Genomic DNA, 14,998 nt, shown 5'->3' on the forward strand with positions numbered 1-14,998 from the left:
TTAGTGGTGCGGTAGCCAGATTCCTACGCGGAACTAGGACTTGTTCGTACATGTTGAGCGGTACGTTTGAACTGGGTCTGGGAGGTATGGCAGCCTGGCACCAAGGTCTCGACCAATAGTAGAATGGAGACTATTATGGGATGTTCAGTAGGCTAGAATGGATATTCCATGCATATTGTACAAGGAATATACAAGGGATATCAGGGAATATTAGAGAATATACAAATACAATTAAATATATATATATAAATAAATATATATATTCGGTTTAATCTGGCCCTTCACAACAACTTTACTACTTTACATCAGATAAGATTAAATAGTTAATTAATTGTCGTCTAACCAAAGTAAACAGTAAAGTGCAATAGGAATGTACATGTGATTTAACTGTATATAAATGAGTACCACTGAGTAATAATGCTGATCAGATGTATGTACAGTGTTACAGGTATAAAGACACCGGTATTAAGTCATACTGGCCAGTGGTATAACTATTAAGAGTATAAGGGATATAGTACATATATATATATGCAGCATTATTGCACGTGCTATCATAGTTATATGTATACTTAATTTAACTGACTAGAAGTTAGCCCACTTTCTGATAAAATAAGATATTCCTTTATTAATCCCCTTGGGAAAATGCAGGCAGCATGGGGGAGGGAAGGTACAGTAAAAGGCATGGTACAGCTATATAATTAACTCTGGACATGCACATATGGGCAACAAGGTGCAAGATGAGGGTATGTAGCCCTCGGTTATATTTGCCCTACAATAAATAGTTACAAATTACAATATATAATCTAATAATCCAATCATATGAATATAATATAATATATAATATATTCTCCATTGTTATTGCCCCAAACTACAGCTATGGAATTCTAACAGAACTACAATACAGCAATGGAGTTATGGACTAAATCAGTAATTCAAAATAATGCAGTGATGCTTCCTGTTAAAACCTGCTTTTCTAGATAGTAGATTGATATTGAAACTAGCTGTAGTTTTTGTAGAAACAAGGAAGTAACTTTAAGTACATTATCTCACACTTCCAAAAACCCTAAACAGTTTCTCAGACATTACTCTAGTTTGACAGTTATTGAGAGTGGATGCGTTTGAATATGGCCACCAGTGATGTCATCAGGAACATGTAATGCTAAAGTTACAATAAAATGTAGAACTTTATATTGAAAGGGCAGAACTGTGGCAGTGGTAATGTGAGGTAAATTATTGACATGGCAATTTAAAACCTGGAGAAAATTAACTAATATCTTGTAGAAAGGATAGAATAGGAACAGCTCTCTCATGACAGAGTGTGTGGCTCTTAAAAGAGCCTTTAGGTTTCGATATGAAGAGTTCAACAGGAGTTTACTTGGAGCTGGTGTACTTGGTCACAGCCTTGGTTCCCTCGGACACTGCGTGCTTGGCGAGCTCACCGGGGAGCAGCAGGCGGACGGCGGTCTGGATCTCCCTGGAAGTGATGGTCCTACGCTTGTTGTAGAGAGCCAGTTTAGAGGCTTCTCCAGCGATGCGTTCAAAGATGTCGTTAACAAAGGAGTTCATGATCCCCATGGCTTTGGAGGAAACGCCGGTGTCGGGATGAACCTGCTTCAGGACTTTGTAAATATAAATGGCATAACTCTCCTTCCTGGACTTTCTGCGCTTCTTGCCTCCCTTGGCGGTTGTCTTGGTGACGGCTTTCTTGGAGCCCTTCTTGGGCGCTGGCTTGGCTGGCGCTGGCTTGGCTGGCTCAGGCATGATGATCAATCGGAACTAAACAGCAACGATTGTGGAAACATAAGCGCACTGCTGCCCTTTTATAGGTCAAATTGTGCAAATACAGCTGCGTGGCTTCTTGTATACGATTGGTTGAGATGCTTTGTCGCACATTTCCCGCGCACAGGAAGCTATTTGCGCGCAAAGCCATAATAACGCAATTGTATATTCTATTAGCAAAACTCCATAGCCACACTTGAGATTATCAGCCTCATTTGCATATATAAACATACAATTCTGAAAACTTGCAATATATTTTTTCTTAGTTTATATGTACATAACAAACTGGGAAAGTTTCATAGTGATATCTATTTAAATATGTTTTGCCTATTAGGGGGTACTACACTGTACTACACTGTTTGTAGCCTGTGTGTAGTTCTGTTCAGTTCAATAACATCATTATTATTATTATTCAGTTATCAGGCATGTGTTTAGGTTGTCTATTACTAATGGTTTGATTAGGTATTGTGTTTGTAAATATCTGTTTCAAAAAAAAAGTATGGCATTTTACACTACAGAACTTTGAAGGAGTTTTCCCAAAAATGAGTTTTAAGAGTTTTTCCTCATACTCTGAGCCAGAAATATCCACTTCAGTAACACTCACATACACCAAACCTTCCAGTTCTATTCATATCTATGTTCTGAAGGTATATCACATTTTATTCCTAAAAACATGGCGAAATATGGAATGTTACCATAAAAATGGACTGAATGGAGTATTTTCTGATTTATGGAGTGATAAAAAGAGATATCCAAAATCCCCTCTGTAATAACATTTGGCTCTAATATGTCAACAAAATGAAACTATAATTTTGAAAATGGCTTTATCCAATGTTCAGATTTCTGTCCTGGAATTATATGCAAATTATTGCATATTTAAGTAGATCATGCCTCATTTGCATATTTAAACATACAATTTCTGAAAACTTGTAATACAAAAAAGTATTGTCTTAATATAAGTAATCAACTGGGGAAGTTTCATTGTGATATCTATTAGTTAAATTTTTTACCCTATTCACCTGTAGTGTCTCGCCTTAAATTTAGCTCTCTTCGTGACATCTGTCACTGCTTTGACTTACACACACCCACACATTCATACACATCTGTCTGTGGAATCATGGAAATGCCAGTATACATTTATAAGGTGAGAGGTGTTTTCTGATGGTGCTGAGTCGTCTCCATGAGCAGGTTTCCTCTTGTTTGGGTTATTTATTACTGATCATAAACAGATGACACAGACCGGCATGGTCTCACCATGAGCTACATGTATTGGTACCTCACTGTGGTACAAGATAATAATACAAGTATGACTCTGACAACATAGTATAGTTCATTCCTTGAGCTATTTCTTCTGAATGTATCAAACATGTAGCTGGCAGCCTACTGTACCACATTCTAAGATACTTTACTTCACAATTAGTTGAGCCCTAACAATAGAGGCCTGTATATCTGACCTATTAGGCTAAACACAAACTGTAATGTCTGTGTTGTTCTGTTTCTTCCAGTATGGCTGCCTGTAACCGTTGGTAACCACTTTCAAAAGAAAATGCCTAATTTGTGTGCAGTGGTAGTCGGTAAAACACTGCTGAAAAGCATGATATTACTGTTCCGTTGTGACTTCTTTATAACATTCAGTAATAAGACACAGCACTATGTGTTGATATGATAATCTATACATATAATTTATACATAGCAACCGGGGGACCCTGATGGACGTCTTTTTCAGGTCTGCATCCCCTTAACAATTGTGTGTATTGAGCCGTACTGTATTGTACCCATTTTGCAATCTGTTAAATAAAGTTTTCATTCATCCATTCATTCCATTGCCTTTACTACACAAACATTCCGTGTAAGGCCTCTTTTGTGGAAATGCAGAACATGTTGACATGGTGCGTTTATGTTTGGTGATATGATGATTCATTATGAATCTACTATGTCTATTTAAACTATTGAAATATAATTAAAATAGACCAATGCAGTTATTATTTATAGTGCTAAGTGTTCAGTGCAGCAGACTTTAATCAGAAAACACAGCAGATCAGCAATGCCCAAAAAACATGTATTGTCAACAAGCATGCAGCAGTCTAAAGTACACAACAAACTAGCCCCCCCCCCCCCAAAAGGAAAATGTAGCTACGTTTCTTGTGTGAGTTATGAAATGTTTTGCAACATTAATTAATTAAATGTTAGCTGTAATTAATATAGGCCACGTGAAACCTTCCACTGATCTAAGGTGGTGATCATCCCTCATACGAAGTCGAGGTGACCCACGCTACAGGCCACCAGCAACAGTGTGTTTACCAACACCGGAAAAGCATCCATTTAAACCAAACGCGTCATCCCAGATTACTAATCTTGCTCCCAGTCTCTAGTCAGGTAGCTCGGCTCGCTGGAAAACGAGATTATGTCGGATTATAATGCAATCTAAAGAATTGTGAGACATAAATAACAGGGAAAGGTATAGCTGCGCACCATGGTGAAGGCGCAAATTGGTGGTTTGAAGCGTCCACAAACACACCAGGGGTCTCCAAATGGTTTAATTCTGATGGCACATATTTCTGCTTGCTGACCCATTTGGCGTTAAATTCCTGCAATATTCATAGTTGTGTATTTTAGCTCTTTTTTGGCGAGGAGAAAACACAAGCGGCAGATCATTTTGGCAGCACAGAGGAGGACAGGGTGGGTTGAGTCTACATGGCTCTCATGTAGTGTTTAAGACCAGCCCTCTGACTGAGCTTCAATATCAGACGGGTGGCATTAATGAGAAAGGAGGAGGGGCCTCAATGAGCCAGGTTCCGTTATAGGGGGCTACCTGCGGGAGGAACGTTAGTTGGACGTTTTTTTTTGAATGTGCAAGAATGCGGAAGCGGATGAAGGGGAGTGAGCGGTGGTGGAAGGCGAGCGAGGCAGCGTATGGAGAGCAGGGAGAGTGGAGTCCTCGTGAATGGCCCCGGCCGGTGGAAGACTGTCCAGGGTTTTGGGTGAATCGAGATGGGAGCGAGTGGAATGAGGGCTTGCGTCAGGAGGGACGCGAGTCACCGGGTGCGAGCCCAGTGTCCCCTCGGGGTGTGACGTGTGGAGAGGGAGGTGAGGTGACGGAGGCTTCAGCCAAGGAAAGGGAGACGGATAGTGACAGTATGGAGTGTAGTGAGGGAGAGGGGAGCGGGGGAGAAGGGTGGACGAAGGTGGGGAAGAAGAGTAGGGTAAGTGAGGGGAAGGGGAGTAAGAGGAAGAAGGGGAGGGGAGATAGCTTGAGTGGGTCAGAGGATGAGGGCAGAGGGAAGGATTTTGTAGAAGGGTTGAATGTAGTGGTGCGGTTTGAGGGAGGAGGCGGGGTTAGGGAAATGGAGCCGAGACAGCTGTCAGGAATCATTAAGGCGCAGGTAGGAGAGGTAAGGTATGCAAGGACGTTAGGGGATGGGAACTTGTTTATAGGATGTGTAAGTGTAGTGCAGGTAGAGAAGGCTAGGGAAATGAAGAGCGTTGGAAAAGTGAAGGTCTGTGGAGTGGGGATAGTAGGGGAGAAGAGGGATGGTGGTTGCAAGGGGGTGATTAGTGGAATTCCAATTAGGGTTAGTGAAGGGCAGCTGTTAGGAGAGTTGAGGAGTGACGAACGTAATGGGAAAGGTAAGAGTGTAGAGAGGATGAAGAGAGGGGCAGAGAAGGTGGTGACAGGGACGGTAGTCGTGCAGTTTGAGGGTGAGGTTAGGCCGAGAGTGGTATTTGTAGGGTTTATGGCGTATAGGGTTAGGGAGTTTGTGCCGAATCCGTTGAGGTGTTACAGGTGTCAGGAGTTTGGTCATATAGCTAAGTTGTGTAGGAAGGGGCAGAGATGTGGTAGATGTAGTGGGGAGCATGAGTATGGGGAGTGTGACCAGGGAGTGGAGCCGAGGTGTTGTAGTTGTGGTGGGAAGCATAGTGTAGCGTATTGGGGTTGTGAGGCGATGAAGCGAGAGGTAGTGGTCCAGCGGGTGAGAAGGGAAGGTAGAATTTCATATGCGGAGGCAGCTAGGAAGGTAGGACAGGGACAGCAGGGCAAGGGAGAGGGGTTTAGAGAAGGGCAGTTGGCAGTGAGGATAATGCAGGAGGGTCAGGGACAGCAAGAGAGGGCACAGGGTTTTAGGAAAGGGCAGCTGACAGTAGAGGAGGTACAGGAGGAGGAGAGGAGGGTGTGGAGGGGGAAGTTGGATTTAGTGGCCTTTGTGGCAGGGGTAGTGAATACGACGGCGACGGTTAGCAGTAGGACAGAGAGGACTAGGTTGATAGTTTTAGCAGCAGTGGGGCACTTGGGTATGGAGGGGTTGACGGTGGAGGATGTTATAAGGGAGTTGAAGAGGGTGGCTGATCTGGTGGAGTTAGAGAAGGGGGGTGTGAGTGAGCGGGTGGTTCGGAGCCAGGCTACGGGGGGTGATGAAGCATGTATCGTGGAGGGGGACTCAGTCAGGGGGAAGCAGCGTTAGCTGCAATTCAGGGTGGTGGGCGCAGGAGGGGCAGTATGGGAGGTGAAGGGGGCCAGGAGATGGCGGTGTTGTGCAGTTGCGATCGTGTCAAACTAAAGGAAGTGGCGGTAATGCACTCTGTAGGTGCCAACTGCCAATAAATCAGACAAAAGAAGAAGAAGAAGAAGCTTCAATATCATAATTCTACTTGTGTTTAACCTGAGACAGAACGAGAGAAGATGGCAGAAGTTGCTCCAGCTCCAGCTCCCGCCGCTCCGGCTAAGGCCGCTAAGAAGAAGGCAGCTCCCAAACCCAAGAAGGCAGGTCCCAGCGTCAGTGACCTGGTCATCGAGGCAGTGTCTGCTTCTAAAGAGAGGAGCGGTGTGTCTCTGGCTGCCGTAAAGAAGTCTCTGGCTGCCGGCGGCTATGACGTGGACAAGAACAAGGCCCGCGTTAAGACCGCTGTCAAGAGTCTGGTGACAAAGGGAACCCTGGTCCAGGTCAAGGGTACCGGAGCCTCCGGCTCTTTCAAGATCAACAAGGCTGAGGTTAAAGCCAAAAAGCCCGCAAAGAAAGTCGCTCCGAAAGCCAAGAAGCCAGCAGCCAAGAAACCTGTTGTGGCCAAAAAGCCCGCGAAGGCAGCAACGAAGAAGCCTGCTGCCGCCAAGAAGTCTCCCAAGAAAGTCAAGAAGGTAGCGGCCAAGAGTCCCAAGAAGGTAGCAGCCAAGAGCCCAAAGAAGGTGAAAAAGCCCGCTGCGCCCAAGAAGTCCCCAGCTAAGAAGGCTGCCAAGCCAATAGCAGCTAAGAGGTCAGCTCCCAAGAAGAGATAAGCGTTTGAACAGAACGTTGTCTTTAATTCAACAAAAGGCTCTTTTAAGAGCCACCCACCCCTTCCATGAAAAGCAATTATTGTACTCTATTGTGTGTGAAGGCGGCTTATCGAAGTATATGACTTAGTATTTATGGGATGGTTGATTTCCACGAGTTCGAGTTACTTCCACGGCAACAAAGCAAACTCAACTCTATAATATTATATAAATATGGAGAATATACCACAAAAAACGAATATAAAAATATAGATCAGATATAGGTTCTTAATTGGAGAATGTTGATTGTTATTAAGACCGGTTTGATTAGTGGGTCCTACTAACGCAGATACTTTACCGCAACGAGTTGAGCCCTTTATTGTGGAAATACATAAATTGCTATCATTATGATGCATTTATGTCCGTGCGTAAATGACCGCTATGACACTATTGGAATGACTACAGGTGATGGCCCATTAGTGGACACAGCAGATTAATGTAATTTTATTTATTCAGACCGGTTTGGATCATATGTTGGCACATAATTATGTTCCCCACTACCTCACATTAAATATCTACACAAGCTACCATTATATTATACAGACAAGTGGAACATTGTCTCACAAAAGGACCCCCACTATTTATATGAAACAGTCACGGCTACAAAACACGACTTGTAGTTCTACCCATTTATTTATAATGTGATTAGTGATCCAGACCAGCAACATTGGCAGGTAAAGAAAATGGTCAGTTTACGAGTTGAGCCCCAACAATTGTGGAAATACACAAATTGCTGTCATTATGGTTAATTTATGTTCGTGCATGCTGTAATCTCTCTCTCTCATATATATATATATATATAACCCTTACTATTTATACCGCTGTCCAGTATTGTTTTTTTTCAGTTCAAATTACTCATCACTTGACTGCTGACATGTCATTTACAATTTTATATTATATCGTTAAGCCTTCAAAACAGGCACAAAAACACTCGCTCTCTCTATATATATTAACCCTTACTATTTATACCGCTGTCCAGTATGACTTACTACCCATAGTTTTTTTTTCATTTCAAATGAATCATCACTTGACCGCTATGACATGCCATTTATAATTTTATATTATATCGTTAAGCCTTCAAAACACGCACAACACTGCAGACAGACAACACATTAAACATTACTTCTAAACAGCACTGTACAAGTGTACCCATTAGTGGACATGGTCAAATGTTATGCATTACGTGTTTATCGTCTTAGTTACACTCATGTCCGAGGTAGCGAGACAACAACGTAGGTTACACAACCAAATTGTATTCTGACAAACGGAAATATTGCATTTTCAAGAAGAGATGGGTGGCTCTGAAAAGAGCCTTTGTGGGGTTTGTCGAAGAGGCTAAATAATTTACTTCTTGGCAGCCTTCTCGGTCTTCTTGGGCAGAAGGACAGCCTGGATGTTGGGCAGCACACCACCCTGAGCGATGGTCACTCCTCCCAGCAGTTTGTTGAGCTCCTCGTCGTTACGCACGGCCAGCTGCAGGTGACGGGGGATGATACGAGACTTCTTGTTGTCACGGGCAGCGTTTCCAGCCAACTCCAGGATCTCAGCGGTCAGATATTCCAGCACAGCCGCCAGATAAACCGGGGCACCGGCTCCAACACGATGAGCATAGTTGCCTTTACGCAGCAGTCTGTGGACACGACCCACGGGGAACTGAAGCCCGGCACGAGAGGAGCGAGTCTTGGCCTTAGCTCTGGCCTTTCCTCCGGTCTTTCCTCTTCCAGACATGTTTATTATTCTCTTTAGCTAAACGAGTTAGAAAATGAATGCAGCAATTTGGAGAGTCGCGTTTTATTTTCGGGCTTGTGTTTTCTCACCCAATCAGGAAAGACGTTTTCTTGGCGGCTTTTCCAAAAGACGAGTCCTCCAATCCTCGTGTGAGATGTAGGCGGAATAACGAGCTCCCAGAGTGGAGACCAATCAGAAACGACTGCGCCTCCGCGTTAGTAATATAAGGCCAGAGTTTCTGCACAGCAGCGTATTATTCTTGTTGGAGAGAAGAAGAAAATATAGTTTCTCATAATGGCAAGAACTAAGCAGACCGCTCGTAAGTCCACCGGTGGCAAAGCCCCAAGGAAGCAGCTCGCCACCAAGGCTGCCCGTAAGAGCGCACCGGCTACCGGCGGTGTGAAGAAGCCCCATCGTTACAGGCCCGGTACCGTGGCGCTGAGAGAGATCCGTCGTTACCAGAAGTCCACCGAGTTGCTGATCCGCAAGTTGCCTTTCCAGCGCCTGGTCAGAGAAATCGCCCAGGACTTCAAGACCGACCTGCGCTTCCAGAGCTCTGCTGTCATGGCTCTTCAGGAGGCCAGTGAGGCTTACCTGGTCGGTCTGTTTGAGGACACCAACCTGTGCGCCATCCACGCCAAGAGGGTGACCATCATGCCCAAAGACATCCAGCTGGCCCGCCGCATCCGTGGAGAGCGCGCTTAGATCGGCTTTTGTTTTCCTACATTCATAACCCAAAGGCTCTTTTAAGAGCCACCACCGTAATCATGAAAAGTACATTCCATTAACTCATTATTTCAACATGCCAGTTATACTAAAATCATCACTTTAATTCTGATATTTAAAATATTTAGACTAGCATATCTTGTTGGCTACAGTAGGGCTAAAGCAGAACAGACTGCAAATTGCCATATAACATTTATTGATCACCTTGGCGACATTTGTTATCATAGCAGGAGGGCAGGTACAGGTAGTATAATACATACATGTCACATGATTATATTACAGTGGAGAAGTAAACATTTAATAAAAAGGTAGTGTAAACAATATACAATATAATTAACTCTGGACATGTGCATATGGGCAACAAGGTTGTCCTCGTAGTAGGTTTGTCCGGGAACATGGGGCCTCATTTTGAGAAGCATCTTAGAAATGTGCGAACATAGGCCCTAAATTTTGAGTGAAAAGAAAATCTGGGGCTGTGGGACCGTAGGGCTGACCCCAGTGACCCCCATGATGCAACACATTACATTGACCTCGATAGGGAAATTCAAAGTTTTACAGTCGAGTAAAGTAGTTTGAATATGGTCATCCGTGTCTTGTGTTAATTACAGCACAATGAAATAAGGTAGCAGTCCATAAGGTGACGTATTGCTATATTTTCATTTATATTTCATGGTGCTGTAATTAACAAGGATTTTCTCTCACTGGCAGATATACTGGGAGGAATTAGCTCGGGAGTCAATACATTTCCATCTGTACGAGGTGCTTAATTGATGTCATATCAACTTTGCTATTTTGCCCATATTTTACTTTAGGAGCAACAATGTAACCGCACAGGTTCATACACTGAGACAGTAGGACATTCTTTATTGGTAGTTAAAATTCAAGATGACAAACTGGTTTTCAACTCAATGTTGCAACAATCAACAACAGCTAAAAAGTAACCCATGACCATACACCCATAATTATACATGTTCCAATCATACATATAACTCAGAGTTAAGGGGCAATAGCCTTTTTCTGCCCCTTCTCTCATTGAGGGCAGGTAGTGAGAGGAATCAGCTCAGGGACCACAGATTTCCATCTGGTTTCATGCTGAACTAGTTTGAGGGGCTTCATTCATAATGTCATTAACAGACTCAAACGTTGACACATCACTCGGGAGAAAAGATCAATCATGCCGTCCTTGTACATTTCTTTCCAAGTATTTAACATTCATTCAGTTGCTATTTTACAGATATTTATTGTTTTTGGAGCATCAATGTAGTTCCAGTTGGTGAGCTGTAACTCTGTGATAAGAGCCATAAATTGCTCCAAATGTGTCAGTGCTACCAGCCCTCCTCAATCCCTCATCACAGTCCTGGTTTGGACAGGTTCAGGAGGCCAAGGTCAGAGTGGGGAAGCAAATGTTTCCACTTCTGATGATTCCTCTTCATCACGACTTAAAACAGTTTTATAAACTTATAAATGTTATGATGAATTGAAAATGGGGGACCCTGATGTAAACAAGAAGAAAGTCTTTCTCTGGTCTGCATCCCCTTAACAATTGTGTGTATTGAGCCATACTGTATTGTACCCATTGTCAAGTTATGTGGTTTTTTTCCCCCTTTGGTACCAGTGCTGCCCAAACTTGAAAACGGCTTGAACCTCAACAGAGGACGCTGGGACAACTCGACTTCAATATTGCAGATTTTAATGACTTTTTGGTCCAACACATCATCATTTGTTGCATCATCAGAAGTAGGTTGAAAACCTTTAAAGAAAAACACAAAAATTAGCCACTCCACAAATAACAAGCGCATGCCAAATAATCAAATACACTTCAATTGTAGTACTTTCAGTATATGATTATTTCTTCCCTCCAAACACATTTTACATATTCTTTGGCTATTTTACAGACCAAATCAATTAGTTTGAATTTCAATTTAACCAAATTACATTTTATACATAATTTGGCTATTTTACAGACCAAATCAATTTAGTTTGAATTCCAATTTAACCAAATTACATTTTATACATCATTTGGCTATTTTACAGACCAAATCAATTTAGTTTGAACTTCAATTTAACCAAATTACATTTTATACATTCTTTGGCTATTTTACAGACCAAATCAATTAGTTTGAATTTCAATTTAACCAAATTACATTTTATACATTATTTGGCTATTTTACAGACCAAATCAATTAGTTTGAATTTCAATTTAACCAAATTAGTCTACCAACCTTCCAAATACATTTTACTTTAAATTTAACCAGACCAAATCAATTATGTTTGAATTACATTTAACCAAACAATTGTTACTTGATCACAATGGACCAGATCCAACCCAAAGTAAACAAAACAACTTGCCAAAAGGCATCCCCTCCTATCTAGTTACACAGTACACCCAAACATTCATTAATTGGAATGATTCCCACAAAATTGCCACCAACCCAGCCCTCCACAGGTACAATTTATAGTGATTTAAATGGAAAATTACACAACTACAAACATACAATGGCGTCTCTGGAGTGATTCTTTCACTTGGTTCCCTCTTTTCTAATTCTAAATGGGCATTATTCTCCCACTGAAGGAAACTAGTCCTTCCACTGCAAAGAATGTTTTTCCTCTGCCTATTCCACCCCAAGATGGCATTCACACCTGAATTGCATTGCTGCTCATTACCCCCTGCAGCAGTCAACTCTCATCACAGCAGCTCAGGATAAATAATATATAATATGAAACAAATATAAATGTAGACATTGTCTTAACACCCATTCTGCAATCTGTTAATAACGTTTTCAATCAATCAATCGTTTCCATATTTGTTAAACAGATTGGTGTGTTGCATCAGTGAGGATTATCAACTGATTTTTAATGCAAATCTCCTTCCCAGGACAACCATTCTTTATTTGAGTGTTCTCAGCCCAGCTGACTGGTGAACATTATTGTCTATTAGCCTATACCTGTCTTTTTTATAGCTAGATTCTGTATTATTTGGAGTTTTTTTTAGGTGTGAATTTGCCACATTGCTCCAGGTGGGGGTAGAATAGTCAGAGTGGTTTTAAGTAGCTTTCTTATTCGAATCACTGTGCCTCCTTCTGCAGAACACTTTCAGGTGGTTTAGCCTCCTTATTGTCTTGTTCCAGACAGGTTATGTGGGCTAGACATGTTGTGTACTGTAGATGTTGGGGCCAAGAAGACAAACTTGCAGAGGAACCCTATTGGCCAAACCTCAAACCCTCCCCCCACACTTTGTTATACTTGTTTAACCATCCTGTTTACAACCTTCCTGTCAAACATTTGCTTTCTTTTATCATTAATTCCACCACATGCGTCTGTGGTATTTCATGTAAAATCTGACCAGATAGAAAACCAATGGGTGAGACTATAATACAGTATATTACTACAAGGTCGCAAATATCCTGATTGTGAATATTTCAACCAAATATTCACTTTATTTTATGCCATCGAATCAATACTGTGCTGACATTTCAGCATGAGTCAGAGTTGTACCAGAGGATATAATGTTATTTTATTTATTTATTTATTATTATTATTATTATATTTATATATATTTTTTTTGTATGCATATTTACGTTTTTTCTCAATTATGGGCATAGTTTAATTATAGAACTGAGGAGGGCAGTAATAAGCCATGTTGCGTTAACACTGCCGGAAAAATAAAGAAGAAGAAGAACCATATTAGTTTACCATGGCAGCTGGGTTCACATGGTTCCACTTATTCAATTTGTCTGACATTTGACGTTTTGCATTATTAAATGTGATCTGTGTTTTGAAATTCAAGGACAATCGAGAATAAGGTTATGGGTAAAAACTGCGATTTTAATCTGCAAACTGAATAACATGAATCATCTTATACCACATTGATTGAAAATGTTATTAACAGATTGCAGAATGGGTACAATACAGTACGGCTCAATACACACAATTGTTAAGGGGTTGCAGACCAGAGAAAGACTTTCATCATACATACACTACACTGGATGATACATCTGCTGTGAGACACAATATGTGCTATCTCTCACTAGCTGTGTCAGTAAGTAAGTATGAAGCACATTCCCAGGGGTTCATGCGGAACCAAGCATTTCACTGTAATGTACATGCACTTTATACATGACAAATACCGCAAATCTAAAGGTCGCCATTTCAGCACCATGGACAGTACCTGACCACACTGATGAAACGGGAAAGCTTGCATGCTCAACCAAAATGGACACCAGACTCAGCAGTAATATAATACAGGACCTGTCACAGAGGTCTTTTAATGGGCATGCAACAACACTATAATCGATGCAACTAATAGATCATAGAAAAGGCAAACTGAATGACTTCAATATTGAACATGACACCTACTAATTCCATGTGGAACCAGAACATACTTGAAATAAAAAAGTTGCCCCCTATAGTTTTGCATAATTAAATGAGATCAGTTTTAAAATTCAAGGAAAGAAAGACATATGTAAAACTGTTGTAGAAGTTAATAAAAAAGAAAATGTCAGCTGACGCTTCAGCAGCCTCCAGGGATGTAGTGACGAGTGAATCTGGTAGTTGGTTTATGGCGTTAAAAACGCGAAATAACGCATAACGTTACAGCGTACAGTTCCACACTGATGTACAGTGACACCCAGAGTTTCTAGTTACAGTAGTGACGCGTGAATCGAGATCGCCCTAACAGTGTTTATTATTAAGAGTCAGATAGTCCTAGTGTTTATAGTCCTAACAGTGTTTATTAGTAAGAGTCAGATAGTCCTAACAGTGTTTATTATTAAGAGTCAGATAGTCCTAACAGTGTTTATTATTAAGAGTCCTAACAGTGTTTATTATTAATTAACGTCATAAACGAACTACCAGATTTATTTTGCACCAGGGAACTTGAAGGTTCCTGCGGCTCGCGGCAAAAGGGGGCGGGCTAGCGGCGTGGGGTCGTGGCCAATCAGAGAAAAGCTGAACACAAGTTGGTTGCCTTTAATATTCACGCGTCCCTGCGCGCTTCTTGGTCTCAACCACGTCCTCAGAGAGGGTTCAAAGAAGCAGGCGGCTGGCCGGTTGCTACATTCGTTTGTTTTCTTACTTACGTTACAATGAGTGGAAGAGGAAAGGGAGGTAAGGGACTTGGTAAAGGAGGCGCTAAGCGTCACCGCAAAGTGCTTCGTGATAACATCCAGGGAATCACCAAACCCGCTATTCGTCGTCTGGCTCGTCGTGGCGGAGTGAAGCGTATCTCCGGTTTAATCTACGAGGAGACTCGTGGTGTTCTCAAGGTCTTCCTGGAGAACGTTATCCGTGATGCCGTCACCTACACCGAACACGCCAAGAGAAAGACCGTGACCGCCATGGATGTGGTCTATGCTCTGAAGAGACAGGGACGCACTCTGTACGGCTTCGGCGGCTAGACTTCTATTCAACCCTAACTATCCAAAACCCAAAGGCTCTTTTCAGAGCCACCCACCTTATCAC

General features: G+C 42.0%; 5 protein-coding genes across 5 annotated transcripts; 3 read left to right on the plus strand and 2 right to left on the minus strand.

Annotated features, from left to right (window-relative positions):
* Positions 1-1,371: 1,371 nt before the first annotated feature.
* On the minus strand, positions 1,372-1,761 carry LOC311240316 (histone H2B-like; the record flags this gene model as incomplete). The annotated part of the gene is made up of 1 exon (XM_084328889.1): positions 1,372-1,761. The coding sequence occupies one exon, from the start codon at positions 1,759-1,761 to the stop codon at positions 1,372-1,374; it is 390 nt and encodes a 129-aa protein (XP_084185015.1).
* Positions 1,762-6,457: 4,696 nt separating this feature from the next.
* LOC311240614 (histone H1-like) lies at positions 6,458-7,048 on the plus strand (the record flags this gene model as incomplete). The annotated part of the gene is made up of 1 exon (XM_084329187.1): positions 6,458-7,048. One exon carries the CDS (start codon positions 6,458-6,460, stop codon positions 7,046-7,048), a length of 591 nt encoding a protein of 196 aa, XP_084185313.1.
* A 1,380-nt stretch (positions 7,049-8,428) lies between these two features.
* On the minus strand, positions 8,429-8,812 carry LOC311240238 (histone H2A; the record flags this gene model as incomplete). Its single annotated transcript, XM_084328786.1, has 1 exon — positions 8,429-8,812. One exon carries the CDS (start codon positions 8,810-8,812, stop codon positions 8,429-8,431), a length of 384 nt encoding a protein of 127 aa, XP_084184912.1.
* Positions 8,813-9,106: 294 nt separating this feature from the next.
* LOC311240615 (histone H3.2) lies at positions 9,107-9,517 on the plus strand (the record flags this gene model as incomplete). The annotated part of the gene is made up of 1 exon (XM_084329188.1): positions 9,107-9,517. One exon carries the CDS (start codon positions 9,107-9,109, stop codon positions 9,515-9,517), a length of 411 nt encoding a protein of 136 aa, XP_084185314.1.
* A 5,105-nt stretch (positions 9,518-14,622) lies between these two features.
* LOC311240616 (histone H4) lies at positions 14,623-14,934 on the plus strand (the record flags this gene model as incomplete). The annotated part of the gene is made up of 1 exon (XM_084329189.1): positions 14,623-14,934. The coding sequence occupies one exon, from the start codon at positions 14,623-14,625 to the stop codon at positions 14,932-14,934; it is 312 nt and encodes a 103-aa protein (XP_084185315.1).
* Between the last annotated feature and the right edge of the window lie 64 nt (positions 14,935-14,998).

This window comes from Notolepis coatsorum, assembly GCF_963971535.1.
Source record: "Notolepis coatsorum genome assembly, chromosome: 14".
NCBI classification, from domain to species: domain Eukaryota; kingdom Metazoa; phylum Chordata; class Actinopteri; order Aulopiformes; family Paralepididae; genus Notolepis; species Notolepis coatsorum.